Source organism: Nannobrachium achirus, assembly GCF_963921795.1.
Source record: "Nannobrachium achirus genome assembly, chromosome: 24".
Lineage (NCBI taxonomy): Eukaryota > Metazoa > Chordata > Actinopteri > Myctophiformes > Myctophidae > Nannobrachium > Nannobrachium achirus.
Window position 1 is genome coordinate 11,158,350 of NC_137831.1, and position 19,377 is coordinate 11,177,726.

The 19,377-nt window shown below is 41.9% G+C and overlaps 1 protein-coding gene across 1 annotated transcript; it reads right to left on the reverse strand.

Annotated features, from left to right (window-relative positions):
- Positions 1 to 7,016: 7,016 nt before the first annotated feature.
- LOC308280589 (uncharacterized protein) lies at positions 7,017 to 19,125 on the reverse strand. Its single transcript, XM_080720919.1, has 9 exons — positions 19,011 to 19,125; positions 14,021 to 14,060; positions 13,324 to 13,438; positions 12,510 to 12,599; positions 11,850 to 11,957; positions 10,445 to 10,564; positions 10,012 to 10,086; positions 9,535 to 9,621; positions 7,017 to 8,073 (listed from the first exon to the last, which is right to left on the reverse strand). Exons 2-9 carry the CDS (start codon positions 14,036 to 14,038, stop codon positions 7,916 to 7,918), a joined length of 771 nt encoding a protein of 256 aa, XP_080577045.1. The 5' UTR covers positions 14,039 to 14,060; positions 19,011 to 19,125; the 3' UTR covers positions 7,017 to 7,915.
- Positions 19,126 to 19,377: the final 252 nt, after the last annotated feature.

Genomic DNA, 19,377 nt, shown 5'->3' on the forward strand with positions numbered 1-19,377 from the left:
GTTGCTAGGGAACCAGTCAACTGATCTTCATTAGCACACAGCTGTGTGAGTGTGTGAGTGTGTGCAGCCTGAGTGTAAATGGTTGTGCAGAGCAGAGAGTTGTGGTGCTGTCTATGTCTACACCATAGACTGTAAAAAAGAGATGGACAAAGCTACACCCATATACCGTACTCTACAGACTGTTTATCATCAATCATAAAATACATGGGACCATAATTTAACAAAACACATATCATGGTGATTGAAAGAAGCATAAAGTATTTATGACAATGTTTATTAAGGTATTAAGGTAGTAAAACCAGTAAGACTCCCTAATCGTGCTTTGCGCCTTCTGTTTGTCTTTCTACCGCTTGGGATGAAGTTGCACATCAGCACAACCCTGTTGCAAGCTTGCAAGTCATGTTACATTACACACACAAGTGTCACATCATTCTTTCTCCTGGGGAAATTCAACATAACATAATAAAACCCCCTTTCATGTTAGAGTTAGGGAGAAAAACTAAAACCACAGAAAGCCTAAATGTACTGTATGTGTTAACAAACAAGTGTACTGTACAGTACACTTCCAATTTACTCCAGAACCTGGCTCTCAAAGCAAATAAGGCTCATGCGATTAAGAGGTGTTAACCACTAGGGCATTCACCAAATATTCGAATATCAAAGTCACTATTTTTTAATTGTTTTCTCTTTAAAAAATATATAGTTTATAGCTTGGCTAGATAGGAAGTCATAAGAAAGAGTTGCCAATGCCCCTGGTGGATGAATTTCTTAACCCATTTAGGTCTAACCTATAGTTAGGCCTATATCAGAAATTAGCCTACAAAAACAAATATGTTGCTACATACTGTACATGTACTGTAAGCCCCTCCCATACACTAAAATGTGTACCCGGCCTGCTCTATACTGTACCAGGGGTTCTCAAATGTTTTTAGGCTGTGACCCCCAAAATAAACATATTTGAACTGGGGACCCCCACCCTGACACTTGGAATTGTAGATATTACATTTAGGGCGCGTTCGGAAATGCGCACTCAACGCACTGGTGTGCCATGTTGTCGTTCGTTTATTCGGTGCACTTGGTGCGTTGTCGTTCGGAAATCCAGTGCGCGGCGCACTGGTGTGTTGAGTGCACGCACTCACCAACCCTACTCAGAAGATGGGGTTAGGCGGTGTGGTGCGGTGGTTCGGTGTTCTGATTGGTTGGTTTTCGTAGCCATGTCTCGAACGCTTCTCAGCTGTGAAGAATGGAGGAAATTACCGCAAAATGCAGCATTTGCAGCTTAATTGGTCGTTTGGCCTTGATAGTTTCACACACATTAACGTGTAAACTAACAGCAGGTATGCCAATGCTATGAATTACATCTCCTTTCAATGTCAATGTTACGTTAGCATACTTAGCAACTTGCTGCTTTTCAGAAAGTTTGCCTTCAGAGTTCAGAGTGAAAAAGCACACAGCTCCCTGTTAAAACTGGTCGTTCGTAAATAAGCCACACTGAACGCACTCTCCAACGTCACGCCCACTGCACTCGAGCTACACCGAGCACACACTCGGTGCGGGTTTCCGAACGCACCCTTAATGTGACTCGGTTCCACAGATAAATATTGTGAAAATAGCAGATCTACAGCATGTACAATGTTTGCCTCTTGCTTACTTAATATTTGACAGCTTGGCCAGTCCTGTCGAATATTCGACTATTCAAAGACTTTGGGGTCGAATAATTCGAATACTAAAATTTGTGAATGCCCTATTAACCACTGAGCCACAGTCTTCCTATATGTGCACCTGACACCAGATTCTGTCTGAGGTATACTTTAAAAAGATGGAAGATAAGAGGTATAGAAAAGGCAGACTACCCATACTGTATATACAGTAGTCTAATCTCTTAATTTGAAGAACTAAGAAGGAGCAATATCAAGAGTATAACACTCTCACAATCTCTAAGCATATACCCCCCATAGCTAGTTATGACAGGATTTTTCTGTGTTAATGACTTTAGGTGATCTAGTCTCATTTTCTCATTGTCTCGATCATTTTCTAGGCTCATTTTCCTACTTATATTGATCCCAGATGACTGTCCATTGGGTCTATTAGGAAGAAAAGCCCCTGCATGTCGTCCAGTTTACCCATGCAGCAGATCCCAGCAGCCCTCACATAGAGTGGAGCCCATAAGCCAATTGCTACTTAACTTTGATCGAAATTTGTTGCGGTCTTATTTATTTTATTATTATTATTTTTTTTCATTATCTGTTATTAGTTGTTATTGTACACACAACACCTTGGTTGTCCCACACAAGCTACCTTAGTCTGCTAAAACATATGTTATTGTTATGTGTTTTTTTTTCTTATGTTTTTTCTTATTATTTTCTTTTTTTTTAAAGCAGAAATAAGCAGTTTTCTGCTGAAATAAGCAGGAATCATGCAATTGCTTATTTTAAAATGTATTTTTATTTTATTTTATTCAGGCGGCTAACAATGCTTCCTAAAGAAATGTTGTGTGTGTGACACTTCCTGGGGCTACAATCTGCCTCCAAAACTATTATTTTTTATCTGTGAGAAGTTCTGTCATTGGTCGATTAAACTGGGTGGCCATCCAAAATAACAGACCAATCAGGACCGCCTCTTGTTCTTGTTCAGATTGGTTGACCTTTTAGCCCCGGTCAGCTGGTTCATGCACCAATGAGCTGCTAGTGACAGAGCTTCTTACAGATAAAATAATAGTTTTGGAGGTAGACTGCGGCTCCTAGATGTGCCACAGAGACTAGATTTGTTTAGGGAGCATTGTTAGCCGCCTGAATATAATAAAATAAAAATAAAAATAAGCAATTGCATGATTCCTGCTTATGTCAGCAGAAAACTGCTTATTTCTGCTTTAAGTCACAGAAAAAGACACAGTGCAGTACAGCACAGTACAGTCACTTTGATTGGCAGCTGTGTCGAATGCTCACCCCAAAACATGATTTACTAGACTGGTGGCTTGTGTGAAACAACCGAGGCATGGATGTGTGTAAATTTGTACAAGGATCCACATGGACCCCTGGTGGTCCCCGCCCGGACCCCACATTGAGAAACAGCAGAGCTTGTAGATCGGCTATTATCAGCAAAAAGGTTTGGTGTTGAGGGGGAAAAAGAGCAGACTAAGTACAGAGTGAAAGGCTAGAAACACAACCACCCTAAGGACTACAAACCATGGATTGACATCTGGACATACTGCACATACAGTATGAAACAGAAATGCATTTTGAGAAAGAATAATGCTGCTATTTGTTCCAAAATCTTGTATATATATATATATATGAAATGTGACATAGCTCTGTTTACACAATGCTGTACCCCCTCCAACTGTATAGACCTACAGTATATGTTCCCCATTTTCAACTGTTTTTACTTTATTTGTGACGTATGTTTTCTCATGCCAATAAAGCTCCTTTGAATTGAAAATTGAAAGGTCAAGTTTATTATGTATTGACGGTTCAAGTGGTTAAATATCTGAAAACACAATCCAAAACCAAAATACACGGATGATTGTGCAGTCACTCAATGAAACCACAGTATATGGAATCTGTGAACAGGTTGTGGGGGTCCCTACTTCATCTCTCTCTCAACTAAGGGGTCCTTGGCCTGAAAACGTTGAAGACCCCTATTATTGAGGAACATGACCATAAGGGTAATACTATTAATAATAAAAAACAATAATAATGATAATAATATATTGTTTTACAAGGCCAATGCAACCTCTTCAACCGCACATATTGCACATGCAATAGCGATGATGGCAGAGGCCTAGAGATTGTTTACTAGCCGACTATGCCCCCACCCACCCACCCACACACCCACACACCCACACACACAGACACCGCATGCCCTGAATGCCTGCCCTGCATGTCTTGTGAGGTGATCGCAGTCGTACGGCCCACTGACAGCAAACCTACAGTAAATCAAGTCCGACGACTGGCAGACGCACATGAACACAACAATAGCATAATTGCACAATTGCAGTGTGCATCTATGTGCAGAAATAGGCCTAAAATAAGACGCTCACCTGCAGAAACGGGGGACTAGTAGGTGCGCGGCGGCATGATGGTGATCGGCGGCCCTCGATGCTGAGTTCTCATCTCACATCTATAGCCGAGGAGGATGCTGGAGAGGGAGGGAGGGAGGGCTGCTGCAGACACACGATCCAAATTAAACGATCACCCACCAGAGATGTCTGCAGTCTGCTGCTAAAATCCGAGCCCAAAAAGCCCCCTCTAAAAGCAGCTAGGACCACCAGAGTGTAGGACCAGCAGGTCTGATGCTTGCGGTGCTGATGGGCGTTGCAGCCTGCTGATGATGGATGCTTTTTTTCTGCTGCTGCTGCTGCTGTTGTTGCTGATGTGGCACACGCTTCTTGCACGACCAAAACCCAAAACAACAATGGGAAAAGCTGATGATAAAAAAAAGCAAAAACAAACGATATGGACTGGCTGGTTTTATAGGCCTATGTGTTCAGTCGAACTGGAAATGCATCTGGAGATAGAGAGATAGAGAAGGAAAAACAAGGAAAGGAAGAAAAGAAAAAGCAAGGAGGTGTGAAAGAAGAAAGGTGGCGATGATGGTGGTGGTGCTGCTGCAGAGAGAGAGAGAGAGAGAGAGAGAGAGAGAGCGAGAGAGAGAGAGAGAGAGAGAGAGAGAGAGAGAGAGAGAGAGAGAGAGAGGTGGAACGTCGGGGTACGTGCTGGTGACGTAGCGCCACGCTGATGCTGCAGTTGCTAGGGCGCGTGGAGCAGATGGTGGAGGAGGACCACTCTACACTAGCCTGGTAAAAAACAGACCGCACAATACCACCCCCTGGCGGCGGTAATCCCAAAACGCAGTGTGTGAAAGAAACTTGGCCAGGCTATTCCACTACAGCGGACTGCTTCCCAAACAGTGGCTCGCGACCCATTTGTGGGCCGCAGCACCACGAGTCAAGTAAAATTAATCCCATTTTCAAAAAATAAAGTAGGGCCTACATATTTCAAAAGAAGGAAAACGTTTTGAAATGTTATAATTTCATTTGATAGAAATTGAATAATTGTATACATTTTCAAACAAAGATCTATTAGAAATTACATTTTAATAGTGAAAATAGCCGATCTACAAGCTCTCAACAAGTTGTGTTGTTTCAAAACATTTTCAAAAATCATTATTCTTTTTCTTCTCCAGAATAAAAGTAGGCCTACAGTTCGAATAATAGATTATTACAAAACATGAAATTAAGCCCTATTTATTAGAGTTGCGCAAAGAGTCCATCTGCATTCTCCAAGCTTGTAGATCTGCTACTTTGGAAAGAATTAGTAGGGCTATATTTTACTTCGGTAGGCTACTAGCCTATAAGTAGTAGGCCTACATTTCGATGCCAATACCTTTGCACTTTTACTCAAATAGCAAATATAGGCCCTTTACTTGCAACAGAGTATTTTGATATTGTGGTATTGTTAACTGTGCTTACCGGTAATTTAAAAAATAAAGAATGAAGCACCGTATAATGGCGCCCTCATGTGGTGATGTTGAGAACAGCACGTCACAGTGATTATATCCCATCCCAACCAAACCATCTCTCCCGTCATGTGACCCATACCAAGTGGTCCAGGGACATCCAGGGGTCTTCTTGGAGGGTTCCCCAGCCAAATGATCCATGGTTGGGGGGAAATATTTTGTTTAAAACTACCATTGCAACACAGTCAGAGAGGCCTACAGGAAATCACCAACGTTTATGTCCCACAGATGTCGATACCAATCAAAACACACATTAGTAGGCCATATGATTTAGACACTATTTTGGTACTTATTCTTCACAATTCACATCCAAATAGAGAACCCTTTTTTCAGTTTCTGTATGTGTGGTGTAGTCTTTCTTTTGTAAACCTGTTATGACAATAAGCAGGGCAGGAATTTCATGGAGGCCATGGCCACCGTTCTCCCTCAGTTTGACCTGAGGCCACAGTGGCCTTAATGCCCCAGCTGACTGTACCACTTTCTCCGCTGTCTCTTTCTTGTCAATATGTAGACAGTAGACACCAGCTAGTCTCTTTCTTGTCATGTACACTTGTCTTTTATGTTGAGGTTCTGACATCTTAACTCCCACGAGTCCCCATCTTTAAAGGAGTAGTTCACCCCCAAAAGGATTTTTTTCTATTGATTAGTCATGCCATGGAGACTAGAGTTCAATAATATTTTTAGTTTTTTGTCACATTCCTAAGACAAAAATGTGATAATAATGGGGACCCGTTTCGAAACGGGTCTCCATCCGGAATCAATGGGGGTAAATTTACTCAAATCAAATTTTTGTCTTAGGAATGTGACAAAAAACTAAAGATATTATTGAACTCTAGTCTCCATGGCGTGACTAATCAATAGAAAAAAATAATCATTTTGGGGGTGAACTACTCCTTTAAACTGATCCAGTGACTTTGATTGGTGCAGGGCTGAGCATGGATCAGATTGTAAATACCATAATGTATCTACCGTATTTCACTGCAGATGAGGTTATCATCCCTAACACTTCAACAAATGATTTCAATGGACTCAAATCTTGTTTTATTTGATGGCCTTCCTGCCCGGGCATTTGGCCTTTGTGCCCTCAAAAAATTTACAACCCCAAAGGCCATGTGGCCATGCCCCTAAAATGGCAAAATTCCAGGCCTGACAATAAGGCTGAAAATGTTGTTCAGCATTCATCATCAAAGACACACGAACAAAGACAAATAATGTTTTATTAAATAGATGTACAAAATCAACCACAATAGACAAATCTGAAAACTTTTGAGGAAGAATTACAATACTTTTCAACAGTGTTTAAGCATTATATTTTAAATAGTTCAGTATTTTTTAAAAGCAACTACTTGCAGTGGAGTAATATTTGAAACAGGAGCATCTTCGCTTTGACTCAAGAACTGGTGTTGAGAACGCTGCCTACCACTGCTCTTCACACATCTGAAAGCAAATATCCCCCGGGTCAAAATGACCCGGGGGATATTTGCTTTCAGACATTTGGTTTAAAAAACAAAACTAATATAAGCACCAGGCTTAGTTTCAGTCCAAGGATGTTAACTCAACATGAATGTTAATTCAATCCATAACATCTGTGCCAATGAAAAAGTCCTTATGAGTGGTGGAACACTGACAGATAACTATTTGCATTTGAATGAATTAACAATTTGATTTGGTCTGTGTTAACAAAAGAAAGAATACGAAATTCAAATCATGACCAAAAAAAAGGAATAGGTGGAAGCCCAATGCTTTGTTTGTTGTTTGCCTATCCTTCACAAAATAAATAAAAATAATATTTAAAACACCTTCAGTTAATATGCTGCAAGACAAAAACAAAAAAAGCCAAAAACAAAACTGTACTCCTAAATTATAGTATTTTAAGTTTTAAGGATTTATAAAATCTCCCCTGAGATGTACACAATTTTAAACCATCTAACCATCCAGTTAACTATAGTTAACTCCAAAAACTGAAACGTGCCAGACTTAACAAACAAATTAATTAATTTCTAGGGCTGGGATGCGATTACAATTTTTTATCTAATTAATTACAGGCTCTGTGATTAATTAATCGCACATCGATATTTGACCTGGGAAGCATTTTCTTTTCAAGTAAAACACATTTTGTTGTACGAGAGAATCAACGAGTGAGTTTTTTAAATCAAAACTTCGCCTCCACTGGGCCAAGCTCTGATCGGCTACTTGTCTCTTCTTGGTTGGTGCATCGCTATGATCAGTATGCCCGAAACTGAAGGTTGCTGTGGTGCAAAAACTAAGTGTGATTAAAATGCGTACATTTTTGAATCACGTTAATTTTCTGAAATTAATTAATCGCAATTAATCAGTTAAAGTCCCAGCCCTATTAATTAATTACATTATCACTGCTTAGCGACGTTCCAAAGAAACATCACTTACTTACTAAGTTACTAAGGCGGTCCCCAGACAAGCGTTTCAGAACAACACGAGGGGAACAAACTTCCGCGGTGGTTCCTGTTGCGTCTGCTGCAGCAGGTATTGTTGGACCGTCTTCTATGAAGTCTGAAGCTCCATGGTTCTCACAGTCAACTAAAAAAATAACGCAACACACACACACACACACACACACACACGTGTCAAATGAGCACGCACATCTTACAAAAACTTTCCGGGTGCTGAGCAAAAGAACATACAGAGTAGAAAGGAGGAGGCTCGCACACCGTCTTAAAGGTGATACACCATGAAATGTCACTTTTCCTATTTAAAAAAAAAATTAAAAAATTGGGGTCCCACTAGCACCTTCTATCCTCACAAAGTCACATTTCTGACCGTTGTGTCTTTCTCTGGTTTTGAGAAGGCGAAGGTTAAAAGTATCCCACGGGTTCTCAAAACAGGCTATCCAGATTTGCTGCCGAAAACATTTTGGCGCAGTTCAAGCCAAAGTTTTCGGGACATAAACAATATGACATAAATACTTTTTAAATGCATGGTGTATCACCTTTAAGCTCCCGTAAAGATAATTTATTGCCAATAAATTCTCTCTACGGGAGCATAAGACGGTGTGCGAGCCTCCTCCTTTCTACAGTACAACTAAAACATTGCTTCATGAGTTTGTAATTGATAGAAAATAAGTAATTTTGGGGATGAACTACTCCTTTAAAGAACAACTTTTTTTCACAGAAAAGAAAAGATTAGTGTTAAAATGTTTTCATTTACTTCTTTCTGTTTTAGCAATTTTAGTATTTTGATTTCAGTGGGTGGGGGCATGCGTACAAGTGGCTAAGTATGTCTTTTTAGACACAATAAGCCGTCACATTTCTTTGTTACTAATTACACCGGCCCCACCATAAGTCACATCTGCCCATGAAAGATTGCGGTGCATCTTGGGAATGGGCTTATTGTGTCTAAAAATACATACTGTATTTAGCCACTTGCATGCATGCCCCCAACACTGGGGGCATGCATGGAAATCTAAATCGTTAAAATCACTAAAACGATAGAAAGAAGAAAATGAAAACATTTTCATCTTTTCTCTTCTCCAATGACTATCTAAAATATGAACCCTTGTTGTAAAAAAACAAAGTTGTCCTTTAAAGAGGTGGTGCCAAATGTTGTACTTTTTCTGGTTTTCATGTGTCTAGGAGGTTGACAGTACTTCATTAGACCCCCTGGTGTGGTTGTTATGAGCAATTATGCATTCTCTTTTTATTTGGGTTTTTAACTGGAGGATGCCACCTGCTGGGTCAGACGTGCCGTTCCAAAAACACCCATACTTATTACATCATAGAATCAACCCCTCCCCTAATTACCATTCACCCAACACACGTGGGTGTGGCTAACTTCAGCTGGGTCACCACCCACCATGACAACCACGCATACCAATGAACTGGTGGATGTGGCCACATAAAAACATATTTTTAACTCTTTCTGTACACTTTTTTGGAAAAAGTCTTCCTCCTAGTATAATCATAATAGCAGATAATCATCTTTTATAGAGGGGAAAATAATGGCACCCCATCTTTAAGTACAATAGTAATAGTGTTGGAATACCAGACTCCTTGTCAGAAGGGATCCACTCATCTTCATCTTCACTCTCCTCCTCTTTTATGACCTCAGGAGACCCCTGGTTCTCACATACTAATAAATCACACACACACACACACACACACACACACACACACACACACACACACACACACACACACACACACACACACACACACACACACACACACACAGTTGAGTAAGTATCACAAAGCATATGATGTACAGTACAACTAAAACATTCTAAATCTACACAGTGAAAGATCAGCAACAGAGATGGAGGGGAAAGATGAGACAAATACAGAACAGAATCAGAGTTCCCCCCAAAGGAATCTGCGATTTCTTTTTTAACTATCTATCAAACCGCAGAATCAATAAGTGCTCTCCGCAGAATCAGGCTTGTTCTACTTTTCTCTGCAGATTCCTGGGCGGGCACTACTTGAGAATCACTAAGAGTAGTAGTGGTCATCCTCTGGTACTTACTTGGATCTTTGTAGCTGACAACATTGGTCCGATTTCTGAGACTTTTGCTAATGGTAGACGCTGCTGCTTTATACCCTGGAACGAACACACAAACACATATAAACACACACACACACACACACACACACACACACACACACACACACACACACACACATGAACGAACACACACACACACACGCACACGCACACACACACACACACACACACACACACACACACAGTGTGTGTGTATGTGTGTGTATCCATACACAAAGCATATGTCATTCTATGTATATAGCATTATATGTCACATTTAGAAGGTGTTTTAGAATGGGCCCCACATCTAAATGGGTTAATAGTAAGTTGTAATAGTAAAGTGAACCCTATCTCTAGATGAGTACAACTCCAGGAACACTATTAAGTACTGTAGTATGTAATAGTGTTGAAATACCATAGCTTTGAGGTTTATAGTTCTTGTCGTCACTGTCTTCACTGTCTTCACTGTCTTCCTGCTTTCTTCTCTTCTTCTTCTTCTTCTTCTTTGACCCAGGTTTCTTTTTTTTCCGTTCGTCTTTTGATTGATTGAACATGTCATTAGACAGAAATGTAGAACAGCACAGGAGTAGAGTCAAAACACTTGGTCTAAAAAAGAAAGGGTCCTTGCATTCTTGTTTCCATTTGGGTCCTAGGTAGTCAATCATGAAATGAAAGTATGAGAAAAAAGGGGGATTGATTCAACCCATAACATTTGTGGCAATGAAGAAAGCCTCGAGAGTGGTGGAATAACACAGACATACGTTTTAACTACTATTTTGGGGGGTCCCCAGATGATTAACCTAATGGTCAACGTTGTTTTCTCTCTCAACAGTAAACAAACCAACATAAGGTTTAAATGTAGAGAGGGTTTATGCACATTTCTTAAGTGACAATTCAAGGACTTTTTAATACCTCTAAAATGACAAGTTAAACATCGGCCAAATTGTCAAATATTAGAGGCAGAAAATGTGAAAATAGGCGATCTAAATGCTCACAACGAATTGCGTTGCGAGGCGTTGTGAGCATGTAGATCTGCTATTTCTATTTTCACAATAGAAACGTGTTATACAAATAGACAGTGCTCGTAGGGTGGGGGGTGGGTCCCCAGATAAAATATGATTATTTTGGGGGTCGCGGCCTGAAAAGGTTGAGAACCACTGCTGTAGAGAGGAACAATGATGTGGTTAAGATGGGTGTTAACAGGGAAAGAAGAAAGACGGAGGAAGAAAGATTGAAGTAAATTAACCCATTTAGAACGGGTACACATTATTGTGTATCATTATTTTATGCTTTAACTATTGAAAAATAGCAGATCTACAAGCTCACGGTGCAGCACAGAGTGCCGCGCTGCAAGCTTGTAGATCTGCATAATTCTATAAGTGTCTTTTGAATCCTTCTAAGATTTTTTGAAAAACCTATGTTTCTATGTCAGCAGTCTGGCTAGCCATCGTCAAAGAAAAGCAAGGTCCTTTTCACTTAACTGGAGCTCAGTTAGTCTGTTCTTGAGAGACTACTATGTCAGTGGTTCTCAAACCTTCTCCCCCAGAAGCAAAATTTGAGTTACAGACTTTCGCTTTGAAAATACATATATTCAAAGATTTGCACACATTTTCACGTCTTTTTCCAAAATAGCAGATCTACAAGCTCGCAGTGCCGCGCTGTGAGCTTGTAAATCTGCTATTTTTCACTGGTTAAAGCATTCAATAATTCTAGGCAGGGACAGAAGAAAGACGGAGGAAGAAAGATTGAAGTAAATTAAGTTGTGAACAGAGAGGATGTCAGGTGGATGCAAACAATGAAGGAGAATAAGGATCACTTACAGATGAACTCGTACTTTGGTTCCGTGTAGACGACAGCACTGCTCCGTTTTCGGAGGCTTGTCAGAAGGTCAGGGTTAGCCTCGTATGTTTTCTTCCGTACCCCTCTAGCTGAAGCACACACACACACACACACACACACACACACACACACACACACACACACACACACACACACACACACACACACACACACACACACACACACACACACACACACACACACACACACACACACACACACACAGAGAGAGAGAGAACATAAAATATGATGTAATTTTTAAGATTCAGGGATGCGCAATCTATAAATGATTGTCCGGATGCAATGTTTAAAGTATCAGTTTGGCCGATAGCCCGATGACCTCATTTTTGCCAGGCTTGTATTAAAGATGAGTGACACATTTTCACGTGAATAAAATGTTTTAAAACTTGTTTTTGAACAGTGTGTGTGTGTGTGTATATTTTTCTGTGACACAAGCAGAGCAGTGAGTGAACTTTATACCATACCCAGTCATTGGCTCCTTCAACGTGGGACTGCATCCGTGTCATTTTAGATGTTGCGATAGCGACTTAAGATTTTATGAGAAAAATGCTAGGATTCAGACTGGGCCTCAGGTCGAAATGGGTCAGTAGTAAATAGTTTAACAGTTGAGTCAACACTACCTCTAGGTTTGATCTCATCTTCATCACTTGGCTGATCATCCTCCTCATCATCGTCTGTCTTCATAAAGTGTGGAGTTTTAGACTTCAGACCTGATGATAGATAGATAGATACTAGTTATGGATATAAAAAACATTAATTCTTTAGCAAATACATGGACATTATATTACAACACAGGGACAAACCTGCACCTTGACATGAACACAGCGATTACACACATGTATCAATAGACCAAGAGTAACTAGATGAAATGGAATAGTAATTAGAACCCTCTTTTTCATTTTCCCCCTTAAAATTGCTAAATATAAGGCACAAATACTTAGTTTCCATACCATCAATTATTTGCATTGCAAAGCGATTCGATACAGATTATTTCAGTCACCAAGAGTTAAAGTTACAGGTAGCATTTTCCATTGCAGAGAAATTGTTTGAATCTATTATAAACTGTCACAGTTAACTCCTTTTTTACCCTAGTGTTACACAAATATTTTATTGTATTATAAATTAATAATAAATGGCGACTGTTTTGGGGAAATCTCGCTTTTGCGAACGCCCATCATTTCGACCGGAGGGTTAGCGACTCACTCCACGGAGGTAAAGGTTAGGGTGAGGGTTAGAGTCGGGTGTCGAAAAGATGAGTGTAGTAACAGCGACACGCTCCCGACTGTTTATCTACAACCACATGACATCGTCGTGTATGGATTCTAAACATAATTTAAAACATACAATATCTTGTATGTTTTAAATGCTGTCTGTCATTATTCTCATTAGATGGATGGATGTCTTTCTGTGTTAGCATGTTGCGTATTACATTACCTAGGGAGAGCTTAAACAGGTGGTTGCTCTTTTGGTTCAGGTAGATTATCTTCTCAACCTCCTTCAGCTTTTTCCACTCCGTGTCAGAGAAATGAACCCTCAGGTCATCAAAGTTCTGTAATGGACAGAGAAACAGCGAGGGGGGGATATAAAATGATCACTATCTGTGGATCATCACTGTTACCTTACAATAATGCCAGCTATATAGGCTAATAAATACTAATCAACCAACTGGAGGAGGAGTGGGCATCTATTCTACACAATGTGGTCCTCAATATTACCAAAATGTAAGAATCTGGACTGGAGTAATGATGATTTGAACATCTGACGTAAGGTAAACAGTTGTAAAAAATTGCTACAAAACCTGTGGATAGCCATTCATGTAGTGCATAAACTACATTGAAGGGTAAATGTGGGTCTGATAATTGTGCACGTTCAAATCATGTATATAGGCTTATTCTACTTTATAGACCACTTTCCAAATTATCTGTATGTTTTAAATTTAGAAAAAAGGAAAGAAACAACTAAGCCCGCTCTTCCTGAATCCTCCCAAAGAATGAATGTATACTTATTTATTCAATCATCAACATGATGTGTCACGTTACAATAGCATCTTCATCTCTTACAAAAACCAAGCTAACATGTTGATACTGAATAAGTTTAGCCTACAACTAATATAAATTGTTCAGTGCCTCACCTTTGCTTCTAGACTCATTCTGACAGCATTCGTCTGTCACCTAATGAGGGGGGGGAAAAGAACACTGTTAGAAAGGCCACACTGTGCTACTGACTCTTGATTGACACAATGTCATGCTGACCTATGTTTATTGTGCTCATTGACTCTTACTTTGATGTTCATGGTGTTGAAACCATCACAGGTGCTACTCATTTCAGTTGTTATATATATCACCTGTCCTGATTGCGTTTAGTTCATTCCAAGTTTGACTCTGCCAGGAGTTGGTCACACTCTTTCTCTCTCCACCGTGTGCTACATTTCCTTTATTATTAGCTGTGCGTGGATGCACACAGGTATGTTTATTGTGGACTATTAGTCATTGCACCGTTGGTTTTGATATGTGTAAAATGTCGAATCATTACTGTTTGTTTGTAGCAGATCTACAAGCTTTAGCCTCATACACAGTACTATGTACAGAATTCAGTTGTTTGTTTGCCATATTGAGGTGAATTTACGTCATATTATTTTACCAGCAAATGTTTGTTGTTACTCAGCCTACAGTCCTAGGTTTCATTGACAGATATTATGCATACTACCTAATTGTTTGGACATTAATGTGAATATTGTACGTTATTGTTTGCTATACAGTATACAGTTTCCATATTACCACAGTCCTTTGCACTAGTATACAGTATTTGTATTTACTGTCTTTATTTCCATAAGTGTACAGTATATTGCTGTTCTGGTTTACAGTCACTATTTAGCTGTACAGTCCTGATTGTTTATTGCAATTTATTGTTTGACATAATTAGTAAGACACATTTATGTTGTTATATTTTCAGACCACGGCTATAATAAATACCCTCAACTGGGACACCCTACGTCTGGTTCCTTCCGTGTCCTCTAACCGGGACACACCCCATATCTTTGACCACTCTAAACCACACCCCCTGGAGCCCCGCCTCCGTCACATGGTCCTTCGAGCCGGATTTAGAGTACCACACAAGATATGGAACTCACGGATCCAGTTTCCCAGTCCCAGTCCGTATGCCCACGTGTTCCACAGAGAGAACGACACCTCCCAGCATACCTGGCAGACTATGAGGTTGCAACTCTCCATCGCGATGGACAACGCCAACTCTCACAGTCAACTCTCCCCTCCCATGACTCCCGCTTTGCAGCGTACCTGGCAGACTGCACGGTTGCAACTCTCCCTCGCGAGGGACAACACCAACTCACACAGTCAACTCTCCCCTCCCAAGACTCACGCCTTGCGGTGGACCTGACCGACTGCATGGTTGCAACTCTCCCGCACGAGGGAAAAACCCAACTCACGCAGCCGGTTCCCTACTCCCGAACCTCATCTAGAAAGAGCAACCACTCCATGTCAACGCGTTCTGGCTACAGTCAGAGGAGCGCCAGTTCCAGGTATACACGAATCTCAGTAGGCAGATTCCCTCCCAATACACTCTCACCGCTACAAACAGCTCAGCTCGATGAGCGAGTCAAACAGCTGGAGCTTGAGCAGTTGCAGCAACAACTTGAAGTGGAACATCAAGCCGACATTGAAAGTCAACGATTCCAAGCCCAATCCAAACAGAGTCAATGGTTGCAAGAGGAAGCCCTTAGAGGTCGAGAGTTGTTAACCCGACAACTGGAATGGAGGCGGCTGATAACACAAAGAGAGAATGAGCTTGAAATAGCCAGGTTCATCACTTCATGCATTAAAGAGAACACAGAGGACCCAGACGGTGCCAGAGCCCCAGATGCCCTGCTGGCACCTCCAGCTCCTCCCCCAGTTTCCCAGTCACTGCCTCCTGCACAACATGTGACTCCCCCAGTTTCCAAGTCACTGCCTCCTACACGACCTGTGACTCCCACAGTTTCCCAATCACTGCCTCCGCTGCAACCTGGGACTACTCCAGTGACCCAGTCACTCCCTCCTGCTCCACATGTGGTCACTCCATCACTGCCTCCTGCTCCACATGTCGTCCCTCCAGTGGCCCATCCACTGCCTCCTGCTCTACCAGTGGCTTTCCCGGTTGACCAGCCATTGCCTCCGGTGCCACCCGTGGCTCCGCCGGTTGCCCATCCACTGCATCCTGTGGCCCATCCTGTGGCCCTGCCGTCATCTCCAGTGCAGCTGGTTGCTCCTGCAGCGACCCTGCCATCGCCTCCGGCCCCGCATCCAGTAACAGCCCTGGCACCTCATCCAGTACCACCAGTGGCTCCTCCCACAGTGGTCTTGCCACTGCCACCTGCACAGCCTCCAGCTCCTCCAGCAGAACTGGATCCTCATCCAGCCACACAAGTGGCTCTCCCCATAGCAGCCAAGCTACTGCAAGTAGCACTATCAGTGGCTCTTCCAGGAGTGGCCCTACGACAGCCTCCAGAACTGCCAGTGGTTCCTCAAGTAGCTTCGCCTTTGGCTCCTTCACCCCCGGCTGCTCCTCAAGCAGCTGTCCTGCCACTGCCACCAGCGGCTCCCTCTCCAGTAGGGGCCTTGCAGCCATCTCCAGTAACGACCTCGGGTCCTCCTCCAGTGCCACCTCCAGTAGTGATCGTGGCACCCCTTTCAAAGTCATGTCCAGCAGTTTTGGCCCTTCTTAAGGTACAACTGACACCACCTCCAGTAGTGGTGCAGGCCCAACCTCTGGTAGCAGTTACGGTGCCACCACCAGCACCACCTCCAGCAGCAGCCTTGCTGCCACCACCAGCACCACCTCCAAAAGCAGCAGTGGCACTACCTCCAATACCACCAGTGCCACCTCCAGTTGTGGCCTTGGCGTTACCTCCGGTGCCACCAGCGCCACCTCCAGCAGCAAGCCTTGGACTTGTCGCTGGTGACACCTCCAGCGGCGATCATGGCCTGGTCTCTGGCACTGCTGTTTCCCCTTCCAGTGCCACCTCCACTAGTGGCCTTGGCTCTACTTCCAGCACCACTTTCAATAGTGCACCATCTCCAGTAACAGTATCGGCGCTACCTCCAGTATTACCTCCAGTAGCAGCATTGGACCTGCCACCAGAGCCTCCTCCAATAGTGACTTCGGTGCGACCTCCGGTGCCACCTACCCCAGGTCATCTGGTCCCGCCTACATGGCTACATGTCTCCCCATCTCTAGCACACCAAGCTCCACGTCCTGCACCTGTGCACTACCACCATGCTCCTATGCCTGCAGCCCCATACCAGGCATCACACCTTGCACTGTTGATACCCATCCTCAATGCTCTAAAGCCAGTATCACTCCACATGGAAGGACCTTATGCTTACAACAAAGGGATCCCTACATGGGGCGGCTGATCTCGGCTCACCTAGTGTAGTGGCCTTTCTATCGGTCTTCGACTGTCCATACAGACACTCGGGGGCGGCTATGTTAGAAAGGCCACACTGTGCTACTGACTCTTGATTGACACAATGTCATGCTGACCTATGTTTATTGTGCTCATTGACTCTTACTTTGATGTTCATGGTGTTGAAACCATCACAGGTGCTACTCATTTCAGTTGTTATATATATCACCTGTCCTGATTGCGTTTAGTTCATTCCAAGTTTGACTCTGCCAGGAGTTGGTCACACTCTTTCTCTCTCCACCGTGTGCTACATTTCCTTTATTATTAGCTGTGCGTGGATGCACACAGGTATGTTTATTGTGGACTATTAGTCATTGCACCGTTGGTTTTGATATGTGTAAAATGTCGAATCATTACTGTTTGTTTGTAGCAGATCTACAAGCTTTAGCCTCATACACAGTACTATGTACAGAATTCAGTTGTTTGTTTGCCATATTGAGGTGAATTTACGTCATATTATTTTACCAGCAAATGTTTGTTGTTACTCAGCCTACAGTCCTAGGTTTCATTGACAGATATTATGCATACTACCTAATTGTTTGGACATTAATGTGAATATTGTACGTTATTGTTTGCTATACAGTATACAGTTTCCATATTACCACAGTCCTTTGCACTAGTATACAGTATTTGTATTTACTGTCTTTATTTCCATAAGTGTACAGTATATTGCTGTTCTGGTTTACAGTCACTATTTAGCTGTACAGTCCTGATTGTTTATTGCAATTTATTGTTTGACATAATTAGTAAGACACATTTATGTTGTTATATTTTCAGACCACGGCTATAATAAATACCCTCAACTGGGACACCCTACGTCTGGTTCCTTCCGTGTCCTCTAACCGGGACACACCCCATATCTTTGACCACTCTAAACCACACCCCCTGGAGCCCCGCCTCCGTCACAAACACAACTTTGGTTCAACCATGGGTTCAACTAGCAAGCAATACATAACAGCAGCAATTCTACGAAAGGTTTGATTGATTGAAGACTGTATTAGAAGTTTGCATAGAAAAAGGTAAAGTTTCATGACGGTACAGTTCACTGGTACAAGGTCAACTAAAAGGAGATCCTAGAAAAGCACTAGGTTTACAGGAAACCATTGAAGTGTCTCATATAGCATTGAATGACAGACGGATAGAACACAGTACTATGCAGTAGATAGTCAGGACAAAAAGGGGGGAAAAAACAGTGCAAAAGAAATATATATAGCATGGAGCTATATATAGAACACACACACACACACACACACACACACACACACACACACACATATATATATGTAGCCTATACAGTAGTAGGTAAATACTGTTATGTAGGTCATAACATATGCCACCACAGTAGTCTATTTACCATACATATGTCAATTTTATTGTCAAAAATGTTTACTGAACCAACTAAGTGACTAAATACAACCTTTGGCATCCCAATATAAAACCCAGGACAGAAATCATGAAATCTCCTCTGGTCCACCATAGCGTTAACTTCTATGCCTCATAAGCTTCTCCTTCTAACCGCTTCTAACGCTAATGGACCAGAGCAAATGAAACCTTACTGCAAACGTTAATGTTTACATGACAAACACCGCCTCACCTCCAAAGGAAGTAACTAACTGCACGGAATCGTGAAAACACAATAATATATAAATTGCCTTCATACCTTGTTCTTGCTGGGTATTAAATGAGCAATTGATTGATAGACGTCCTCATTTCAGAGCAACGATGTGCTTTTGTTTTGACTAGTTTGTTTCCCCCCGGTGTCTGTGAATTCGCGCCGGAATTGTGTGTAACAATCACTTCCTTCACTGGCTTCAAAATAAAAGCATTAAAGAAAACGTGACGAAAAGAAAGCTTCAAAATAAAATACCAATACACACACCAAAACCTTGCAGAATTATTAATTTACTTTATTAATAGACCTATTAAGGGTAATTTACACTCCGTCCATGTGCAGACGAGTTGGTTAGATTGAACTCTTCCAGAGCAAATATTAATAGAATCAAATTACAACCGAACAATAGAAACAT

Bases quoted from the DNA above. Each gene is read 5' to 3' on its own strand.
- LOC308280589 (XM_080720919.1), bottom strand. The intron at 11,958-12,509 runs GTAGTGTTGACT...TGTGTGCTTCAG, and splicing joins AGATGAGATCAAACCTAGAG to CTAGAGGGGTACGGAAGAAA. The intron at 9,622-10,011 runs GTAAGTACCAGA...GTGATTTATTAG, and splicing joins TGTCAGCTACAAAGATCCAA to TATGTGAGAACCAGGGGTCT.